The sequence below is a fragment of the Coregonus lavaretus genome (assembly GCF_964263955.1).
Source record: "Coregonus lavaretus genome assembly, chromosome: 26".
Taxonomy (NCBI): domain Eukaryota; kingdom Metazoa; phylum Chordata; class Actinopteri; order Salmoniformes; family Salmonidae; genus Coregonus; species Coregonus lavaretus.
In genome coordinates, this window is record NC_140013.1 from 18,433,936 (window position 1) to 18,456,279 (window position 22,344).

Sequence of the window (22,344 nt, forward strand, 5' to 3'; positions counted from 1 at the left end):
ATGTAAAGCTTATCAAGGGATCTTATTATAGTTAAGGTCAACTATTTAAACACTAGCATGCCAGCGCTGCTACAATAGCAAGGTGACTGTAGAGAGCATTAATGAAAGCAGCTTCAAAGCTTCTGTCATTAGGAGAACACCTTCATTAGGAGAACACATCCCCCATGTTGTTTGTCCCTTCAATAGGCAGTAATGGGCCTTCTAACTGGAGGCTATGTGACTGGCTGTCTGCAGGAGAACAGCCTCACTGATTAATAATTTGTCTGTTTGTGTCTGAGTGACACAGCAGGGTCTGTATCAGGGGGCTGCTGTCATGTTTTCCATATGAGAAGGCTGTCAGGATCGACATCAAGGCTGCAGTAGGACTGCTGTTCCAGCAGCGCGCCCAGTAGACCTGTCACTGTGCCCTCAGCCAACCACGGCCTGGACGCCTGTCTTAGCCAACCACGTCCCGGGCGGCCCGGACAGCCCGGACGCATGTAACAGCAGCAGCCATCAGCTAGTCTAATCTGACACCTAGTCAGAGGAATGATTATCTCTCAATCTGACATTTTAATTCCTTGACATTTTAATGCCATAATTGCAGCGGTTAATGTCAGCGCTGCGGTTGCACCTGTCAGACAGGTATAAACCAGAACCTGCCTGAAGCCAATCAACACATCCTAAAATGTTCTGGAGCCAATCAACACATCCCATAATGTTTGGAGCCAATCAGCACATCCCAGAATGTTATGGTGCCAATCAGCATATCTCAGAATGTTATGGAGCCAATCAGCACATTCACTCAGAATGGCTGACTGACTGACTGACTAACTAACTGACTGACTGGCTGGCTGACTAACTGACAGGCTGGCTGGGTCAGCTAAAAGAAAACCTTTGACGGGGAGCAGCTCCACACATGGATCCCACCGCTGCCACCTTGTTTCTACCAATACACAGGATCCCACCACTTGAACCATTATCAGGCGAATCTATACTTGGGCTGCGTCCCAAAAGGCAGCCTTTTTCCATAGGGCTCTTGTCAAAAGTACTGCACTGTGTAGGGAATAGAGTGCCATTTGTGATGCAGATTTTGTGTTTATCTCTAATTGGAGCGCTTGAGAAAGAAGGTCTGTTATCTGAAGCATTGAAACTTTCTTCCTTGCGCTACATATCATCTCTCACAGACTCACTTGTTATTTTGCAGACTTGACCTTAGGTTTCTGTCTCTGAATTAATGACAGACAGTAATTCATTCAAATAAGTACAAATAAGAGGATCTGATGAAGGCATCAAGGTATTCAGGCATACCTTCATTAGTACTTATCATATATGTTGCATTTAGCTGAGTTATGTCCTCCCTTCAACACACAGACACATAGACACACAGACACATGTTAGAAAGGACACAACATCAACTGGCCACCACCACTAGGCAGTATGAAGCTACACAGTCAGCTCCCATCCCAATGCTATCGCCTCGCAGGGTGGCAGACAGACAGACAGCTTCCAAAACCTCAAAGCCAGATGACTCCAATAATTGCCATTGTCTGTAAAAGCCTGAGAGGAAATAATGAAAACCAAAGCCGTTGTCCATATTGTTTGGTAATTAGGCAGCTGAGTGATTTGCATAGTGGTCACTTGATAGATAAAGGCGGCCCGGGAAGTGACGGGATATAAATGAGTTGTTTTGCAGACGGCAGATGGTGGATATCACATGGAGAGGAGATCACACTGGAAACACCACACTGCTGCTGCATGCCAGCTGCTACTGCTGTAGTCTCAGCTCCCCTCCTCCTCCTCCTCCTCTCGACCTCCCTCTCTCTCTACCTCAACCTCTCCCTATCAACTCAACCTCTCCTTCTCTCTCCCTCTCCTTCTCTCTCCCTCCCTATCTCTCTACCTCCTCCTCTCTCTCCCCCTCCCTCTCTCTACCTCCCTCTCTCTCTACCTCCCTCTCTTTCACTCCCTCCCTCCTCCTCCCCTCTCTCTCTCTACCACCCTCTCTCTCTCTCTACCTCATCCTCTCTCTCTCTCTCTCTCTCTCTCTCTCTCCCTCCCTCTCTCTCTCTACCTCCCTCTCACTCTACCTCCTCCTCTCTCTCTCTCTCTCTCTCTCTCTCTCTCTCTCTCTCTCTCTCTCTCTCTCTCTCTCTCTCTCTCTCTCTCTCTCTCTCTCTCTCTCTCTCTCTCTCTCTCTCTCTCTCTCTCTCTCTCTCTCTCTCTCTCTCTCTCTCTCTCTCTCTCTCTCTCTACCTCTGTCACGACTTCGGCCGAGGCTGCCTCCCCTCCTTGTTCGGGCAGGCTTCGGTGTTTGTCGTCACCGGCTTACTAACCACTGCCGCCCCAATCATCATCACATTTGTCTTGTCAATCACACACACCTGGTTCTAATCCCCTCATTAGTCCATGTATAAGTGTTCCCTCTGCCCCCTTGTCCTTGTGGGTGATTGTTAGTTGTGAGAGTAGTATAGCTCGGTGGAGCTACTCATACATTTTGTTGCCAGGGTAGATTTTCCCCTGTGCCTATGTATTATTGGATTCTACCGTTACAGTGTATTTGCCAGGGATTAGAGTTTGCCTGTGCCTGTTTCGTTGATCGCTATTTGAGCGCATTTGTGTGTCAACTAAGGAATAAACTCTGTGTTCAGTGATTACCCTCCTGCGCCTGACTCCTTTCATCACACTCATCACAGAATCACCCACCGCTATGGAGTCAGCGGGCGAAGAGCATTCCACGATGCTGGCCAGCTTGGGGGAAGCGACGGATCGGGTTCTTCAGGTCGTCCAATGCCTGGAGAGGAGAGGACCCGATCTGTCGAGACCAGCTGGCCAACCGGATCCAGCCACCTACACCCCAGGACCCGGAGGGATCCAGATATCCCGACCACGGGCGTTTGATGGGATGGCGGCGCTGTGCCAGGGATTCCTCCTCCAAATGGAGCTGTACTTCTCCAGCATCAGGCCGGCGCCATCGGAGCGGGAGAAGGTATCCATCCTCGTTTCCTGCCTCTGTGGGAAAGCCCTGGAGTTGTCCAACGCGGTGTGGAACGAAGGAGGAGCCGCGTTGGAGGACTACGGGGAGTTCGCTCGCCTCTTTCGGGCGGTCTTCGATCACCCGCCCGATGGTCAAGAGGCGGGCGAGCGGCTGGTCCACATGAGGCAGGGGACGAGGACCGCGCAGGACTTCGCGTTGGAGTTTCGGACGCTGGCAGCGGGGTCCGGGTGGAACGAGCGGGCCCTGATCGACCATTTCCGGTGCCATCTGCGGGAGGACGTCCGACGGGAGCTAGCCTGCCGGGACACCATGTTGTCCTTCAATAAACTGGTGGACATGGCCATTCATTTGGACAACCTGCGGGCAGCCAGAGGGCATTCGCACTCCGTCAAGGCATTTCATTGGTTCCCCTATCCATTCCACTCCCCATCAGAGCACATGATAGTCGACCATTAGGGTCCGGGTTTGTTACGGAAGTCACTATACCAGTCACCATGATCACCCAGGAGACACATTGTGAGCAGGTTATTTTTTCGATTATTGAGTCTCCTGCTTTCCCTATGGTATTAGGTATCCCTTGGCTAGCACTCCACAACCCCACCTTCTCATGGCCGCAGAGGGCTCTCACGGGGTGGTCGCGAGAGTGTCAGGGTAGGTGTCTAGATGTTTCCGTTGGTGCAACCACGGTGGCAAGTCCAGACGGTACCTCCACCACGCGCATTCCCCCCGAATACCTTGATTTGCGACTAAATTAACACCTCATCGGGCGGGGGATTGCGCAATAAACCTTCGGGTAGACGCTGTACCTCCCAGGAGTCATGTGTACCCCCTGTAGCAGCCTGAAACGGAGGCTATGGAAACATACGTCTCCGAGTCCCTGCACCAGGGGTACATATGTCCCTCCACTTCACCCGCCTCCTCGAGTTTCTTCTTTGTGAAGAAGAAAGACGGCGGTCTGCGCCCGTGCATTGATTATCGATCACTGAACAAGGAGACGATTAGATTTAGTTATCCTCTCCCCCTCATTCCTTCAGTGATTGAGTCAATGCATGGGGCGCACTTCTTCACTAAGCTAGATCTCAGGAGTGCATACAACCTGATGCGTGTTCGGGAGGGGGATGAGTGGAAGACAGCATTCAGCACAACCACAGGGCATTATGAATACCTTGTGATGCCCTACGGTTTGATGAATGCTCCATCCGTCTTCCAGTCCTTTGTGAACGAGGTGTTTCAGGACGTGCTTGATCGTGGTGTAGTGGTCTACATCGATGACATCCTGGTGTATTCCGCTACTCGCGCCGACCATGTGTCCCTGGTTTGCAAAGTGCTGGCCCGACTGTTGGAAAATGACCTTTATGCCAAGGCAGAGAAGTGTATGTTTTTCCAGCAGTCTGTCTCCTTCCTCGGATACCGCATTACCACCTCAGGTGTGGAGAAGAGGGAGAGCGAGAGCCTCCTGAGAGAGGAGCACACTGCCTTACAGGTGCAGGCACTGCAGGAGGCCCACAGGGAGAAGGAGACAGTGGAGGCACTGAGAGAGGAGCTGGCCAGGCAACAGGAGGAGCTGAGTGAGGCATTAACTCTCCAGCAGCAGAGAGCTCAGTCCTTAGAGCAGAGGCTGGCAGAGCAGCAGGAGGCCCTGAATGAGCTGACAGTGAAGGAGGAGAGAGCTAGAGAGGAGGCCACTCTGGAGATGGTGGCCATCCAGGCAGCTAAGGACCTGGAGCTCAGCACCCTGAGAGAAGAGGCCACACAACTCTGCCAGGAGATCTCCACACATGTCAGCCATCTGAAGGATGTGCAGCGCTTCCTTGGCTTTGACAACTACTATCGGAGGTTCATCCGGGGTTTGGCAAGGTTGCAGCTCCCATTACATCCCTGTTGAAGGGTGGGCCGTCCCGGCTCCACTGGTCTGCTGAGGCTGACCTGGCCTTCAGGAGACTGCGGGGTCTGATCACCTCAGCTCCGGTACTGGCCCACCCCGATCCATCACTACCGTTCGTAGTGGAGGTGGATGCGTCCGAGGTAGGGATAGGCGCTGTCCTGTCCCAACGCTCGGGCACGCCACCCAAGCTCCCCCCCGTGCCTTCTTCTCTAAGAAGTTCAGCCCAGCAGAGCAGAACTACGACGTTGGTGATCGGGAGCTGTTGGCTATTGTCCGAGCTTTGACAGTGTGGAGGCATTGGCTCGAAGGGGCGAAACACCCTTTCCTCGTCTGTACGGACCACCGTAATCTGGAGTACATCCGGGCAGCGAGGAGGCTGAATCCTCGCCAGGCAAGGTGGGCCCTATTCTTCACCCGGTTTGATTTTACACTGTCATACATTCCGGGTACGAGGAACGTGAAGGCAGACGCACTGTCCCAGCTGTATGACACAGAGGAGAGGCCCTGAGACAACACCCCCATACTCCCGGCCTCCTGCATTGTGGCGCCGGTAGTATGGGCGATGGAGGCGGATATAGAGCAGGCATTACGCACAGATCCATCTCCACTGCAGTGTCCAGCTGGGCTGCGGTACGTGCCTGCTCTTATCCGTGATCGTCTGATCTTCTGGGCACACACGTCACCCTCCTCACCCTCCTCTGGTCACCCAGGTATCGGTCGTACAGTGCGCTGCTTGATCGGAAAGTACTGATGGCCTACCTTGGCTAAGGACGTGAGGGTGTACGTCTCCTCCTGCTCGGTGTGCGCCCAGAGTAAGGCACCTAGGCACCTCCCAGCGGGTAAGCTACAACCTTTACCAGTTCCACAACGACCATGGTCTCACCTTAGTATTGATTTTTTGACAGATCTTCCCCTCTCCCAAGGTAACACCACCAACCTGGTCGTAGTGGACTGCTTCTTCAGGTCCTGCCGCCTCCTTCCTCTGCCCGGTCTCCCCACGGCCCTGCAGACTGCGGAGGCCCTGTTTACTCACGTCTTCTGGCACTACGGGGTGCCAGAGGATATAGTGTCCGACCGAGGTCCCCAGTTCATGTCCAAGGTTTGGAAGGCGTTCATGGAACGTCTGGGGGTCTCGGTCAGCCTGACCTCTGGGTTCCACCCCGAGTCAAATAAGCAGGTGGAACGGGTAAATCAGGATGTGGGTAGGTTCCCCCCACCCGACGCCTCAAATCCAGGATGGAGCGGACAGAGTACGCCGGGGCCCCCTCGATGTCCAGAGGAGGTGGAGGAACCTCCCGCACCTCAGACTCCTGGAGCGGACCAACCACCACCGGCCTGAAGGTGAACGTGGGCAGCGTCCCACGTATCCTCCGCACGCCGAAACCAGTCATCCACCGCAGGAGCCTCGGTCTGGCTCTGGTGCCATGGTGGCAGAACCGGTTGGTAACCTAAAACACATTGGAATGGTGTTAGGTTAGTAGAGGAGTGGCAGAGAGAGTTCTAGGCATATTCTGCCCATGGCAAGAACACCGACCACTCCCCTGGCCGGTCCTGGCAGTAGGACCGGGGTGCCTTCAGTACCTCGTGGAGTGGGAGGGGTACGGTCCGGAGGAACGGTGCTGGGTCCCGGTGAGGGATATCCTCGATCCCTCCATGTTGCGGGATTTCCACCGTCGCGTCCTCCTGGCCGTCCCCGAGGCCGGGGTCGGCGCGCTGCTAAGGGGGGGGGGGTACTGTCACAACTTCGGCCGAGGCTGCCTGTTCGGGCAGGCTTCAAGGTTCGTCGTCACCGGCTTACTAACCACTGCCGCCCCAATCATCATCACATTTGTCTTGTCAATCACACACACCTGGTTCTAATCCCCTCATTAGTCCATATATAAGTGTTCCCTCTGCCTCCTTGTCCTTGTGGGTGATTGTTAGTTGTGAGAGTAGTATAGCTCGGTGGAGCTACTCGTACATTTTGTTGCCAGGGTTGATTTTCCCCTGTGCCTATGTATTATTGGATTCTACCGTTACAGTGTATTTGCCAGGGATTAGAGTTTCTCCTGTGCCTGTTTCGTTGATCGCTATTTGAGCGCATTTGTGTGTCAACGAAGGAATAAACTCCTGCGCCTGACTCCTTTCATCACACTCAACACAACCTCCACCTCTCTCTACCTCTCTCCCTTTCTCTCTTCCTCCCCATCTCCCTCTACCTCCTCCCCACTCTCTCTCTGCAATTAAGCTATTCACAGCTTCCGCCTCCTGCTCAGAGAACAGCTCAGATCTAGTCAATTAATTGAATATAAATGAGAGGATTCACTCCCATGTTTATTCACTAGATGACCCCTTGATGATTTATATCAAACAACACTTCAGACTAACATTAATTGACCTGGGTGTGAATGTGAGTGAGTGAGTGAGTGAGTGAGTGAGAGAGAGAGAGAGAGAGAGTAAGTGAGCGTGCAGGTCTGGAGTAGTATAGGAGCAGTACAAAATAATGTCCATAGTAAATGAGAGAGATAGTACATAAAGCTACCCTTGACTTTGTATTGTATTGATCATGTATTTGCAACAACTATACTGTAAACTCATATCTGGTGTGTACTCTATATGGGTTTTATGTGGTTTTTGCCATCTATGTCCTGTTGTCTGTAAATGTTTATGGTTTAATATCTTTAATGCAAGACAAATTCCTGTAAAATACCAAATAAATTAACAGAAGCAGCAGTATCTATCTATGCTGGAGCTGGGTAGATGGGAGGGGTGGAGTGAGTGGGTGTTTGGTGTCCATGGTGACAGTGATGTGCGTATCGTAGCATGTTGTGTCATGGCGTACCTCTCTGAGGGCGGGGTCAGTGATGCTGTCCAGGCTGACGGAACCCTCGTAGGTCAGGTGGTGAAAGACGTTGAGGGCGCGCACCGCCTCGGGCCCGCGCTGCTTGTAGCCGAAAATAAGGTCAACCCACTGATGCAGCTGACACGACACAAACTCACTTTCCAGGGCCTGTCAGAAAACACAGGCACACAGGCAGCGGGGTTAGAGGGGAAGGCACCTGGCAGCATGAAAACACACACAGCAATAACACACACCACACAACCCAACACACGTTACACTACACACACAGTCTATGTTACTGTACATACAACTGACAACATCTCTGCATTGCTCCACACACAAACCCCACTGCACTAGTTAAAACAGGGAGGAAAACTACTATTGAACCAAAAGCATTCAGTGATATTATGGACTCCTGAGTTTTGATAGTAGCTATTCTCTCTCCAGCCAGACTGTGATAAAAACTGCATCCCAAATGGCACCCTATTCCCTATATAGTGCACTACTTTTGACCAGGGCTCTCATCAAAAGCAGTGCACTAGCTATATAGGGAACAGGGTGCTATTTGGGACTCAGCCTAATAAACAGGATGAGCATCAGGGGAGCCTGTTTAATGTATCCAGCCTGATATCAGCCAGGTATCATGTTTCTTCTCTGTCTATTAAAAAGAATGACTAGCTATCTTTCTCATGGAGCTGTTCAATACTAATGGAGATCCACTTTACTGTAAGCCGTGTGTTTGTGTCTGTGTCTGTGTATCTCTGTACACTAGTATGTACAGAGAGGAAAATTGATTTCTGATGGGAGTCTTAGGGGTGTTTTAGATAAGCTATCAAAGTAAAGAACACTACAGTATTCCTGTATTCTTACACTGGCCCCTATGGTAGACAGTTTTACTGTTGTGTTACATCACTATGGTAGACAGTGTTACTGTTGTGTTACATCACTATGGTAGACAGTGTTACTGTTGTGTTCCATCACTATGGTAGACACTGTTACTGTTGTGTTACATCACTATGGTGGACAGTGTTACTGTTGTGTTCCATCACTATGGTAGACACTGTTACTGTTGTGTTACATCACTATGGTAGACAGTGTTACTGTTGTGTTCCATCACTATGGTAGACACTGTTACTGTTGTGTTACATCACTATGGTGGACACTGTTACTGTTGTGGTACATCACTATGGTGGACAGTGTTACTGTTGTGTTACATCACTATGGTAGACACTGTTACTGTTGTGTTACATCACTATGGTGGACACTGTTACTGTTGTGTTACATCACTATGGTAGACAGTGTTACTGTTGTGTTACATCACTATGGTGGACAGTGTTACTGTTGTGTTACATCACTATGGTAGACACTGTTACTGTTGTGTTACATCACTATGGTGGACAGTGTTACTGTTGTGTTACATCACTATGGTGGACAGTGTTACTGTTGTGTTACATCACTATGGTGGACAGTGTTACTGTTGTGTTACATCACTATGGTGGACAGTGTTACTGTTGTGGTACATCACTATGGTGGACAGTGTTACTGTTGTGTTACATCACTATGGTGGACAGTGTTACTGTTGTGTTACATCACTATGGTGGACAGTGTTACTGTTGTGTTACATCACTATGGTGGACAGTGTTACTGTTGTGTTACATCACTATGGTGGACAGTGTTACTGTTGTGTTACATCACTATGGTGGACAGTGTTACTGTTGTGTTACATCACTATGGTGGACAGTGTTACTGTTGTGTTACATCACTATGGTGGACAGTGTTACTGTTGTGGTACATCACTATGGTGGACAGTGTTACTGTTGTGGTACATCACTATGGTGGACAGTGTTACTGTTGTGTTACATCACTATGGTGGACAGTGTTACTGTTGTGGTACATCACTATGGTGGACAGTGTTACTGTTGTGTTACATCACTATGGTAGACAGTGTTACTGTTGTGTTACATCACTATGGTGGACAGTGTTACTGTTGTGGTACATCACTATGGTGGACAGTGTTACTGTTGTGTTACATCACTATGGTAGACTTACAGTGCTTACGTTATTATTGTTCTTATCGTCGATTCAGTGGCCACAAACTCCAACTCTTAGCAGCTGATATGTATAGAGACATGCTGCAGGACTTTACACTCTCCCTCCCACAGGACAATAACAGCCTCTACCAAAAGAGTGGAGCTAGCTAGAGCACACAGACAGAGATGGACACAGAGGGAGCTGAACTAGCCACGGGGCATGTCACCACGATTTAATCTGGCACATGCAAAGATGGGAACTGGAGGGAGGAGGGGTGGAGGGAGGGAGGGATGGAGATATATATATATATATATATATATATATATATATATATATATATATATATATATAGAGAGAGAGAGAGAGAGAGAGAGTGAGAGAGAGAGAGAATAAAAGGTCAAGTAAGAGGGAAGCAGAAAATGAAGAACGCTATAGTGAGATCTGACAGAGATGGAGAGTAAAGATGATTCTCTAGGTATCCATCCATGGATTCCGCATGTATACTAATACCTATATTAGAAGATTATAGGATAAGAACACTGTGCAATAACCCCCCCCCCCCCCCCCGCTGAGGCCTGCCCCTCCACCTCCACCTCCCTCCTCCTCTCTGTCCCCCCTCCACCTCCCTCCTCCTCTATGTGCCCCCCTACACCTCCCTCCTCCTCTCTGTGCCCCCCCCTCCACCTCCCTCCTCCTCTCTGTGCCCCCCTACACCTCCCTCCTCCTCTCTGTGCCCCCCCTCCACCTCCCTACTCCTCTCTGTCCCCCCTCCACCTCCCTCCTCCTCTCTGTGCCCCCCTACACCTCTCTCCTCCTCTGTGCCCCCCCTCCACCTCCCTCCTCCTCTCTGTCCCCCCTCCACCTCCCTCCTCCTCTCTGTGCCCCCCTACACCTCCCTCCTCCTCTCTGTGCCCCCCCCCTACACCTTCCTCCTCCTCTCTGTGTGCTGGGCTGATGTAGATATAGCTGACCAGTGGCGGAGAGGAGAGAAAGAGAGGAGAGGGAGAGAGGAGAGGGAGAGAGCAGAGGGAGAGAGGAGAGGGAGAGAGGAGAGGAGTAGAGGAGAGGGAGAGAGAGAGAGCAGAGGGAGAGAGGAGAGAGGAGAGGACTAGAGGAGGGCTGAGCTTAGTGAAAGGTCACCTCTGCTCGCCGCTAACCCCCACCACCCCTACCTCCCTCCCCCCAGCTCTGTCACTCCTGCTGAAAAGGTCAAGTGTGTTCCTACCCCATACCCCCCGTCCTACCGCCAGTAACATTGTAGAACTGTAGAACCCCCCCCCCCCCCCCATAATGTCATATCTATAATGGTGTGTGACTGTGAGTGTGGGTGTGTACGTGTGTGTGTGTATGCGTCGGTTTGTCTGTGTGGGTTTGAAAATTGATGAGAAGTGAAAGACTGTGTGTCTCCAGGCAGGACTGGTTGAGAGGCTGGCAGAGGGTGGAGAGGGAGCTCACGTTCTGTCTCTGTGTGTGTGTGTGTGTGTGTTGCTCAAAGGGCCTGCATGGAGAACTGGGTTGTCCTGGGCTAACACACACACACACACAGCCACACACACACACACACCGCACGCCGCACGCACGCACACACACACACACACACACACACACACACACACACACACACACACACACACACACACACACACACACACACTAAATGATGATTGATGAGTCCAGCATTAGGTAACATTATAGGGGACACTTACTGGCCCCGTCCTTTAGTGACATCACTGGGGTCAGCTGCAGATTGTGTTAGTATCGAGCAGTGCACACAGACAGGGAGGAGAGGGTGAGTGGAGAAGGAGGGGAGAGGTGGGGGATAGGAAAGGAGGAGGGGATAATTGAAAATGAAAGGAGAGGGTGGTACAAAATGAGAGGACGGAGGAGGAGACAAGTGTGACAAAGCAGGAGAGGAGAGGAGGAGAGGGTGGGAGGAGTGGGTTAGGTAGAGGAACAGAGCAGAGGGTTGGAGGAGTGGGTTAGGTAGAGGAACAGAGCAGAGGGTTGGAGGAGTGGGTTAGGTAGAGGAACAGAGCAGAGGGTGGGAGGAGTGGGTTAGGTAGAGGAACAGAGCAGAGGGTGGGAGGAGTGGGTTAGTTAGAGGAACAGAGCAGAGGGTGGGAGGAGTGGGTTAGGTAGAGGAACAGAGCAGAGGGTGGGAGGAGTGGGTTAGGTAGAGGAAGAGAGCAGAGGGTGGGAGATAAGGAGAGGAGGAGAGGTGTTTAGTTCCTCACCATCCGGTTGATCCTGACAAAGTCCTCAGGCTTGTTGGCCCAGGGAGGCAGCTCCACATCACACACCATGATGCCGTCCTCCCTCTGGCCCAGGTGGTAACCATTACTGTTACCAAACATCTCTGGCAGGTAGTAGAACTCTGGAATCAACTCCTGTTGGACAGATGATTATACACATGTTATTTATAGGTCATCATACACATGTTATTATACCACATTATTACACATTATATTACACATGGCAGGTAGTAGAACTGTAATCAACAATGGGAGAAGGGGAGGGGCGATGTAAGGAGAGTAAATGGACTGTGTACATGTGTGTGACTTAAGGGGGAAAGGTAATACAAGCCAAATAAACAGCAGGCCATGGGTGTTGATAAGTGCTGTAACAGTTAATTCTGTGGTGTGTGTGTGTGTGTGTGTGTCAGTGCAGAGTTGTGGTCAGGACCTCGGCACAGAGAGGAAGAAACAAACTCCCATGATCCTCCCTGGTGTGATTCCAACTTCAGATAGAATAAACAACTAGCTGACCCTGGAGACACCCTTTAGCCCAATGGTCACCAACCTTTTCTGAGTCAAAATGCAAGCTGAGATCTACCACTCTTATTTTTTTTAAACATTAAGTGTTTGCAAAACATGAATCCTATGCATCATTAACCTAATAAAAACAGATGACGTCTGTGCAGTAGGTCGAATCCATTATCACACCATATTGGCTATGCTTGGCCTGCCAGTATTGTTCTTCTCAGACCATATTACATTTCAAAACTTGAGCTACATAAACAAAATAGATCAGTTGTTGTATTACTTGCGAGGCAAAGCTGAGCATACATTTAAATAATTTGCTTTTTTATTTTACCCAACTAATGGTACCTGCAACTGATGGTAAGTCTCAGTGGAGGAAGAGAGAGAGCAGCAGAGGGTGAGACTGACCAGAGAGAGGGGACACAGTCTTCCACCTGATGGCAGAAACTCGAGAAGTACCGCATTATTTCTGCCTCATACACAAATTCATGTTGTTGTTCCTATGACCAGAGAAAGTGAAATATTCCTAGGCTAGTATCAACTTTGCTGTGGGTGGGGTTGTGGAAGCTGCAGGCACAATGATTTGAGCTACCCGATTGGTCAGTAGTAGGCACACTTGATTTAGCTCCCCAGCGCGCAGGGCAGATTATTTTAATTTTATTTATTAGGATCCCCATTAGCATATGCCAATGGGACAGCTAGTCTTACTGGGGTCCGACACATAATGAAAAAGACATTACCGACAAAATACTTTACAATTTACATACATTTAAAAACATTAACATGTAGTGTGTGTGTGCATCTATTGTTAACTCAAAATGACACAACGACTAGGTTCCAGTTTAACAACGTTTACTCCACCGTATTTCCACAGTACATAGTCACCATCACACTCAGGTTCATCTCCAGTGAGACTACTGCGCAGGCATACTAATAACAGAATGATAGCATCGTAATAACAGAAATATAGGGATACTTAAAACATGAATTTAACAATCTCCCACTTTTCTTTAAAGACAAATAAAACATCAGCAAAATAATTAAATGTCCCAAGTATTATTTAAATTCCCCATTACAAATGGGTTGTGTGACAAAGTTTTTATTTTTATTACTCAAGCTGCCACTTTCCATTACTGAGTGCCTTTAGGAGCACAAGACCGGATGCTCCCTTTTTAGTCAGTCATTCAGCAAGCTGTTCCTTTGTGGCCGACCACAGAATCCGCTGGATTCTCTGTGCTTGAATAAGTTCCTTGATGCTGCTAATCTCAAGACAAAGTCTTTTTTCTGTGACAGACTTGGTTGACTTGACAGCATCAACTAGGGAGTAGTTGTCAGTGACACAAACTACAGGTAGAATGTGCCATTTTGTCTCACCAGTGGTAAACTCTGAGAACAGAGTTGCCAGAAAGATGGCATTGTCAATTCCATCCGCAAGAGCAAGGGTTTCTCCAGCTAGTGTGCTTCAGACAACCCTTCTGATCCTTTTTCACTGCCCACAGATGGTGAGAATCTTCCTTCTTCACCCATTAACACGATTAGATGTCCACCTTGTGTGCCTCCATCTGTACGGTTCCCTAGGGAAGCATCACTGAACTAGTTTCAGAGAGTCATCTTTTCCAACATGCTGAAACTTTAGAGTCACTTGTTGTGATTTCAGTTTACAAACAACTTTGTTTGCTTCATGAATGGTTTGTACAGTGGGGTGTTTTGTGTTGGATGCCAAGTTGCAGCCATCAAACATTACATCAGGTCTACTCTGTCTAGCAACCCATAGAATTTGACCTATCTTTGACCTCAATTGATCAGCTTCAATTCCACAGAGAGGGGAATATCTTTGTACGGCTCTTGAAGAATCTGTATGGATGGGTTGAAGATTCTTGATATAGCTTTCCTGTTGCATCAGTATTGTTCCGTCAACTTTAATAAACTCTATGCCAACATAACAAAAACTATCATGCTCCTCACGGCTGACCTGGAAAACAGCTTTGAGGTGTGGAATCACAGTTGTAGCAAAGGTCTGTGAGCCACCCCAGATGAAGTCATCAACATGACAGGCAAGTACTCCAGTCACATTGCAGTCTTGATCAAGCCAATAGAAGACTGCAGGATCCACTTGTGACATTTTTCCACCTGTACTCAGCATTGTTGCCTTGACTTTGTTGTACCAGTAGAGTGATGCATCTGCCAGGCCATACACACACTTTTTAAGTTTCCACAGTGTTCCTTCGCTCTTAGCTTCAGGCGAAGGTCGGATGTCAATGTCTCTTGACAGATCTGTTCCCTGCAAAAATGCAGATTTGATGTCTATGGAATGAAGTTTCCATTTTTTCTGGCAGATCACTGTCAGCAGCAATCTGAGTGACTCTGAAGCGCATGTCGGTGAGTCTTTTGGGAGTTCTTTAGCAGCCAGCTCCTCAAAACCTCTAGCCACTAGACGTGCTTTTGGCACTATTCCAGTTAAGGATTCTTTAAGGGTACACACCCACCTTTTTGAGACACATTTTTGGCCATGTCTTTGACTTCCTCAAACACCCAATTTTTTCTCCAATGACTGAGGTCATCTAATTTAGCTAAGTCAAATGACACGTCCTTTGTTTCAAGTACATCATCATTTTGAATGTCATTCTGTTTTTCTCGATTTTCCATTGGTTCAATTCTGATATTATCTACAAGTGACAGGTCAGCTGACCCTGTTGTACCAGAAAGTGTAGCTGGTTCAGAGTACTGAAAGTTGTACCAGTTCTGGTGTTTTCCTTTGGCTTTTCCTGCTCGTCCAATGACTGTTGCTGTGTGTGGAATACCACTTTCTCTGTCCATGTATTTAACAGTTTGTCCAGTTTTCAGATTAGAACAACCATGTTGTCTTAACACAAGTGGCTGTTGTTGTATGTTTTCCTCATTTAAACCTTGAACAGTATTACCTGTGTCATGGTTGAAGGTCTCTGCTCCATTTCCTGTGTCAGTTTCAGTGTCCATCTCATTGGATGCGACATCTGGTAGGTTTGTGTCTGTTAATGTGTCCTTTTTGTCATTTTCAGTAGAAGGCTGATTCTCAGCAACAGCCCCTCCATCTTGTTGATCATTTACTTTCCGCAATCTTGAGTGATGCACCCTGACAATGGTGCCTCCGTGCTTCACAAATATCACCACACCATCTTGGCCAATGACTACTCCCGGTCCTTTCCACTCGACAGTCCACTCGTTTGTAGTACACTCTGTTTCCAGTCTCGTACTTCTCATCTGTGGGTCGAAGCTGTTTACGCATAGCCCTGCGAATTCTCTCTGAACACTCTGCTTCAGTGAACGCTTTTCTCGTTGCATGTAGTGCTGAAAGGTGCTGTCCCACCCATGCACTCACACTGGTCCCTTCTAGTGCTGGTGGCTTGTCAACCAGTACAGAGGGAAGATGAGGGTTCTGCCCGAACTCTAGTTGATATGGGCTGTAGCCATGAACATTGTGTTTTTTGCCATCAAAGCCCAATCTAGGGCTGTTTTCCAGTCACATCCATTGTCTTGCTTCACTTTCAGCATGATCTCTGTGAGTGTTTAATTATGTCTCTCTAGTATTCCATTGCTCCATGGACTGTATGCAGCAGTTGTCTATACTTCTCAGCCTTTTCTCTTATTTAATTATTATTGAATTCTCCTCCATTGTCACTGTACAATTTCTGGGGCGGGCCATGCACACTTATCCAGGAATGAATTAAGTGCTTGACAATTTCACTGGGTTTCTTTGTATTCACAATGCTTCCAGCACTAAAGCGTGTGAAGTGGTCGATTATGTAAAGGTACCACACACTTGGTCCTAGCTCACGTAGATTTACAGCCACTGTTTCATTGTACTCTGAAGCCAGTGGCAAACGAACAGCTGGGCTTAGGTTTGCTGTATTTCTGGCATGTCTCACTTAACTATCTGCCGTAGAATGGAAATACTCTCATCATCATTATTTCCAGAACTGCTGAGTAATTTCTGAAGTCTGTCAACAGTAGCGTGTCCAAACTGTTTGTGCAATACTTGGTGTTTTTCCTCTGTGGTCATGTTTTCTGTGACTGTCAGAATTTCCATGTGCTCTGTGTCCGTCAGAATCTCATTTTTACATGGACTCTGTGTGATGTCTTTGTCTAAAATGTTTACACAATAGTGGCCTGAGGTTGTAAGTTCAAGGGTCACTGGTTGTTTAAACATCACTGCCTTGTCATTTTTTATGTCTAGTACAGCCCATGCCTTCTTGAGGGAAGCTTTGCTTAATAGTAAGGGGATATATGCAGGGACCACCTCTGTTTCAATGTGACACTTAGTCTGACACATTTTTGCTGGTATCTTGACTCTCTTGGTAGAATGGATGACTCTCCCATCTCGAAATTTGAAAGCTCTGTTCCTTGGTGTGTCAATCATATTTTGTACTTCTTTTATATTTAGTTCACTGACATAGCTATCAAGCCATTTTGCAACACACAACACACACACGCGTGTACATGCAGTATCAACCACAGCAGATCCTAAGGATTCAACTATAAAGATCTCAATATCAGAAGCAGATTTGTTTGAAATCAGTGTAATGTAACATTGCTCCATCTCTGTGTTTACATTTTCCTCTGTTAGTTTAACTTGTTAACCCAATGGTAAGTGTTTCGACAAATAGCACATTTTGATGTCCTTCCCTACCTATCCAGTGGATTTGTGCCGGGTAATGGCGCCCTCGTCTGGTTGTCTTGAGAATGTGACTTGTTGGTGCTTTTTCTCTGCTGCTTAGTGTAATATGCCGTGTCACTCACTTGCATTCTATCTGTTATTGGCGCAACAGATGTCTTTTCACCAAAAATCATTTTTAGTGCCGACTTCATTGACGCAAAAGTCAGCACAGTACAAGCAGTTAAAGCCAACTGTTTAAATCCAGACAGGCAGTATCTTGCAACTTGAAAGCTAACACTGCATCCGGGAGAACCAGAGCAACTTACAGGAGTAATTAGGGTTAAGTGCCTTGCTTAAGGGCACATCGACAGATTTTTCACCTAGTCGGCTCGGGGATTAGAACCAGCGACCTTTCGGTTACTGGCACAACGCTCTTACCCACTAAGCTACCTGCCGCCCTATACTTTCCCATCCTATTGTACCTCTGTTCGAAATCAATTATGTAGTCCGTCATTGCATCTGAAATGTCTCTACTAACACTGTCAAAGTTTGAATATGCCTTGTAGGCACAGTCTTTCTCTTTAAGAAACACAGAATCCAGTTCTCTGATCAAAGTTCCCATGCCGTCATCCTTCTTCAAATCCTCCACGGATATTTCCAGTGCTGTATCTCTCGCTCTTCCCTTGAGCGATAATACAGTGCTTGCTTTTTCTCGTCCAGATTAGTAAACCGTGTCCAGATTCCAAGTTCATTTGTCCAACTTTCATACGACCTCTTCTCGTCGAAGCGAGGTGGCATATTGTAGTTATTAGCCATCCTCTGCTACCAATGTTAACTCAAAATGACACAAGACTAGGTTCCAGTTTAACAATGTTTACTTCACCGTATTTCCACAGCACATACAGTTGAAGTCAGAAGTTTACATACACCTTAGCCAAATACATTTAAACTCAGTTTTTCACAATTCCTGACATTTAATCCTAGTAAACATTCCCTGTTTTAGGTCAGTTAGGATCACCACTTTATTTTAAGAATGTGAAATATCAGAATAATAGTAGAGAGAATGATTTATTTCAGCTTTTATTTCTTTCATCACATTCCCTGTGGGTCAGAAGTTTACATACACTCAATTAGTATTTGGTAGCATTGCCTTTAAATTGTTTAACTTGGGTCAAACAGGTAGCCTTCCACAAGCTTCCCACAATAAGTTGGGTGAATTTTGGCCCATTCCTCCTGACAGAGCTGGTGTAATAATGTTTCTATAGGATTGAGGTCAGGGCTTTGTGATGGCCACTCCAATACCTTGACTTTGTTGTCCTTAAGCCCTTTTGCCACAACTTTGGAAGTTTGCTTGGGGTCTGTCACGATCGTCGGGTACAGAGGACCAAGGCGCAGCGTGAAAAGTGAACATATTTTATTAAATAATGATAACACGAACAAAAACAACAAACGATAACGTGACGTCCTCGGTCTAACACAAACCACACTGGAGCAAGATCCCACAACCACTGTGGGAAAACAGGCTGTCTAAATATGGTTCCCAATCAGAGACAACCAGCCACAGCTGACACTCGTTGCCTCTGATTGAGAACCATTCTGGCCAACATAGAAATACAACAACTAGACAAGAAAAACAAATGAAAACTCACACCTTGGCTCAACATACTAGAGTCCCCAGAGCCAGGGCGTGACAGTACCCCCCCCCAAAGGCACGGACCCCTGGTCCGGTCTAGCCCTGCTGACCGGAGCTGGACTTCACACTGGTGAAGCGGATTGCTCTAGCTCCGGCGTGAAGCAGCTGACCCGTGCCGAACCAGGCACCGGTGGAACAGGCACGGGCTGTGCCGGACTGACGACGCACACCACTGGCTTGGTGTGGGGAGCAGGAACGGGCCGAGCCGGGCTGACGAAACGCACCCCTGACTTGGTGCGGGGAGCAGGAGCGGGCCGGACCGGGCTGACGAAGCGCACCACTGACTTGGTGCGGGGAGCAGGAGCGGGCCGGACCGAGCTGACGAAGCGCACCACTGACTTGGTGCGGGGAGCAGGAGCGGGCCGGACCGGGCTGACGATGCGCACCACAGGCTCGATGCGAGGAACAGGAACAGGCCGGACCGTACTGGGGACACACACCACTGGCCCTACGCAGGGATCAGGAACGGGCCGGACCGGACTGGTAACACACCCCAGTACCTCTCGCCGTGCCTCTACACTTTCCCTCTCCTCTGTGACCAGTGGCCCCCTTAACCTGGCGGCCTCCTCTGCAACCCCGCTGGACCGCTCTATAGCGGCCTCCTGCTGCCCCGTCGTCCACGGCGTGAGCCCCCCCCTAAAAAAATTCTGGGGGTCTCTCCTCCCCGTGGTTCAGGCCAAGCCGAGGTTGATGTCCTTTAGTGATACCTCTGGCGCTGGCTCCTGGAGACGCTGCTTGGTCCAGTGTTGGTGGGATCTTCTGTCACGATCGTCGGGTACAGAGGACCAAGGCGCAGCGTGGAAAGTGAACATATTTTATTAAATAATGATAACACGAACAAAAACAACAAACGATAATGTGACGTCCTCGGTCTAACACAAACCACACTGGAACAAGATCCCACAACCACTGTGGGAAAACAGGCTGTCTAAATATGGTTCCCAATCAGAGACAACCAGCCACAGCTGACACTCGTTGCCTCTGATTGAGAACCATTCTGGCCAACATAGAAATACAACAACTAGACACGAAAAACAAATGAAAACTCACACCCTGGCTCAACATACTAGAGTCCCCAGAGCCAGGGCGTGACAGGGTCATTGTCCATTTGGAAGACCCATTTGCGACCAAGCTTTAACTTCCTGACTGATGTCTTGAGATGTTGCTTCAATATATCCACATAATATTCCTTCCTCATGATGCCATCTATTTTGTGAAGCGCACCAGTCCCTCCTGCAGCAAAGCACCCCCACAGCATGATACTGCCACCCCCGTGCTTCACGGTTGGGATGGTGTTCTTCGGCTTGCAAGCAATCCCCTTTTTCCTCCAAACATAACGATGGTCATTATGGCCAAACAGTTCTATTTTTGTTTCATCAGACCAGAGGACATTTCTTCAAAAAGTACGATCTTTGTCCCCATGTGCAGTTGCAAACCATAGTCTGGCTTTTTTATGGCGGTTTTGGAGCAGTGGCTTCTTCCTTGCTGAGCGGCCTTTCAGGTTATGTCGATATAGGACTTGTTTTACTGTGGATATAGATACTTTTGTACCTGTTTCCTCCAGCATCTTCACAAGGTCCTTTGCTGTGTTCTGGGATTGATTTGCACTTTTCGCACCAAAGTACGTTCATCTCTAGGAGACAGAAGCGTCTATTTCCTGAGCAGTATGTCGGCTGCGTGGTCCCATGGTGTTTATACTTGCGTACTATTGTTTGTACAGATGAACGTGGTACCTTCAGGCGTTTGGAAATTTCTCCCAAGGATGAACCAGACTTGTGGAAGTCTACAATTTATTTTCTGAGGTCTTGGCTGATTTCTTTTGATTTTCCCATGACTTCAAGCAAAGGGGCACTGAGTTTGAAGGTAGGCCTTGAAATACATCCACAGGTACACCTCCAATTGACTCAAATGATATCAATTAGCATATCAGAAGCTTCCAAAGCATTTTCTGGAATTTTCCAAGCTGTTTAAAGGCACAGTCAACTTAGTGTATGTAAACTTCTGACCCAATGGAATTGTGATACAGTGAATTATAAGTGAAATAATCTGTCTGTAAACCATTTTTTGAAAAATTACTTGTGTCATGCACAAAGTAGATGTCCTAACCGACTTGCCAAAACTATAGTTTGTTAACAAGAAATGTGTGGAGTGGTTGAAAAACGAGTTTTAATGACTCCAACCTAAGTGTACATAAACTTCCGACTTCAACTGTAGTTCCCATCACACTCAGGCCAGGTTCATCTCCAGTGAGACTACTGCGCAGGCATACTAATAACAGAGTGATAGCACCGTAATAACATAAATATAGGGATACTTAAAACATGAATGTAATACTATCAGTTACATATACACTACCAGTCAAAAGTTTGGACACACCTACTCATTCAAGGGTTTTTCTTTATTTTTACTATTTTTTACATTGTATAATAATAGTGAAGACATCAAAACTATGAAATAACACATATGGAATCATGTAGTAATCAAAAAAGTGTTAAACAAATGAAAATATATTTTATATTTGAGATTCTTCAAATAGCCACCCTTTGCGTTGATGACAGCTTTGCACACTCTTGGCATTCTCTCAACCAGCTTCACCTGGAATGCTTTTCCAACAGTCTTGAAGGAGTTCCCACATATGCTGAGCACTTGTTGGCTGCTTTTCCTAAACTCTGTGGTCCGACTCATCTCAATTGGGTTGAGGTCGGGGGATTGTGGAGGCCAGGTCATCTGATGCAGCACTCCATCACTCTCCTTCTTGGTCAAATATCCTTACACAGCCTGGAGGTGTGTTTTGGGTCATTGTCCTGTTGAAAAACAAATGATAGTCCCACTAATCCCAAACCAAATGGGATGGCGTATCGCTGTAGAATGTTGTGGTAGCCATGCTGGTTAAGTGTGCCTTGAATTCTAAATAAATCACAGACAGTGTCACCAGCAAAGCACCCCCACACCATAACCCCTCCTCCTCCATGCTTTACGGTGGGAAATACACATGTGGAGATCATCCGTTCACCCACACCACGTCTCACAAAAACACAGCGGTTGGAACCAAAAATCTACAATTTGGACTCCAGACCAAAGGACAAATTTCCACCGGTCTGATGTCCATTATTCGTGTTTCTTGGCCCAAGCAGGTCTCTTCTTATTATTGGTGTCCTTTAGTAGTGGTTTCTTTGCAGCAATTCGACCATGAAGGCCTGATTCATATAGTGCCCTCTGAACAGTTGATGTTGAGATGTGTCTGTTACTTGAACTCTGTGAAGCATTTATTTGGGCTGCATTTTCTGAGGCTGGTTAGTCTAATGAACTTATCCTCTCTGCAGCAGAGGTAACTCTGGGTCTTCCATTCCTGTGGCGGTCCTCATGAGAGCCAGTTTCATCATAGCGCTTGATGGTGTTTGCGACTGCACTTGAAGAAACTTTCAAAGTTCTTGAAATGTTCCGTATTGACTGACCTTCATGTCTTAAAGTAATGATGGACTGGCGTTTCTCTTTTCTTATTTGAGGTGTTCTTTCCATAATATGGACTTGGTCTTTTACCAAAT

General features: G+C 47.8%; 1 protein-coding gene across 2 annotated transcripts in view; it reads right to left on the reverse strand.

Annotated features, from left to right (window-relative positions):
* The window catches only part of LOC311101415 (neurobeachin-like), a gene marked incomplete at both ends in the record, with an annotated part of 295,001 nt that overhangs the window by 15,033 nt on the left and 257,624 nt on the right, over nucleotides 1–22,344 (reverse strand). For both annotated transcript variants that reach the window (XM_084142549.1, XM_084142550.1), the window contains 2 exons: nucleotides 7,684–7,851; nucleotides 11,949–12,101. In XM_084142549.1, coding sequence (XP_083998675.1) covers nucleotides 7,684–7,851; nucleotides 11,949–12,101 — 321 coding nt within the window. The remainder of the gene's footprint in view (nucleotides 1–7,683; nucleotides 7,852–11,948; nucleotides 12,102–22,344) is intronic.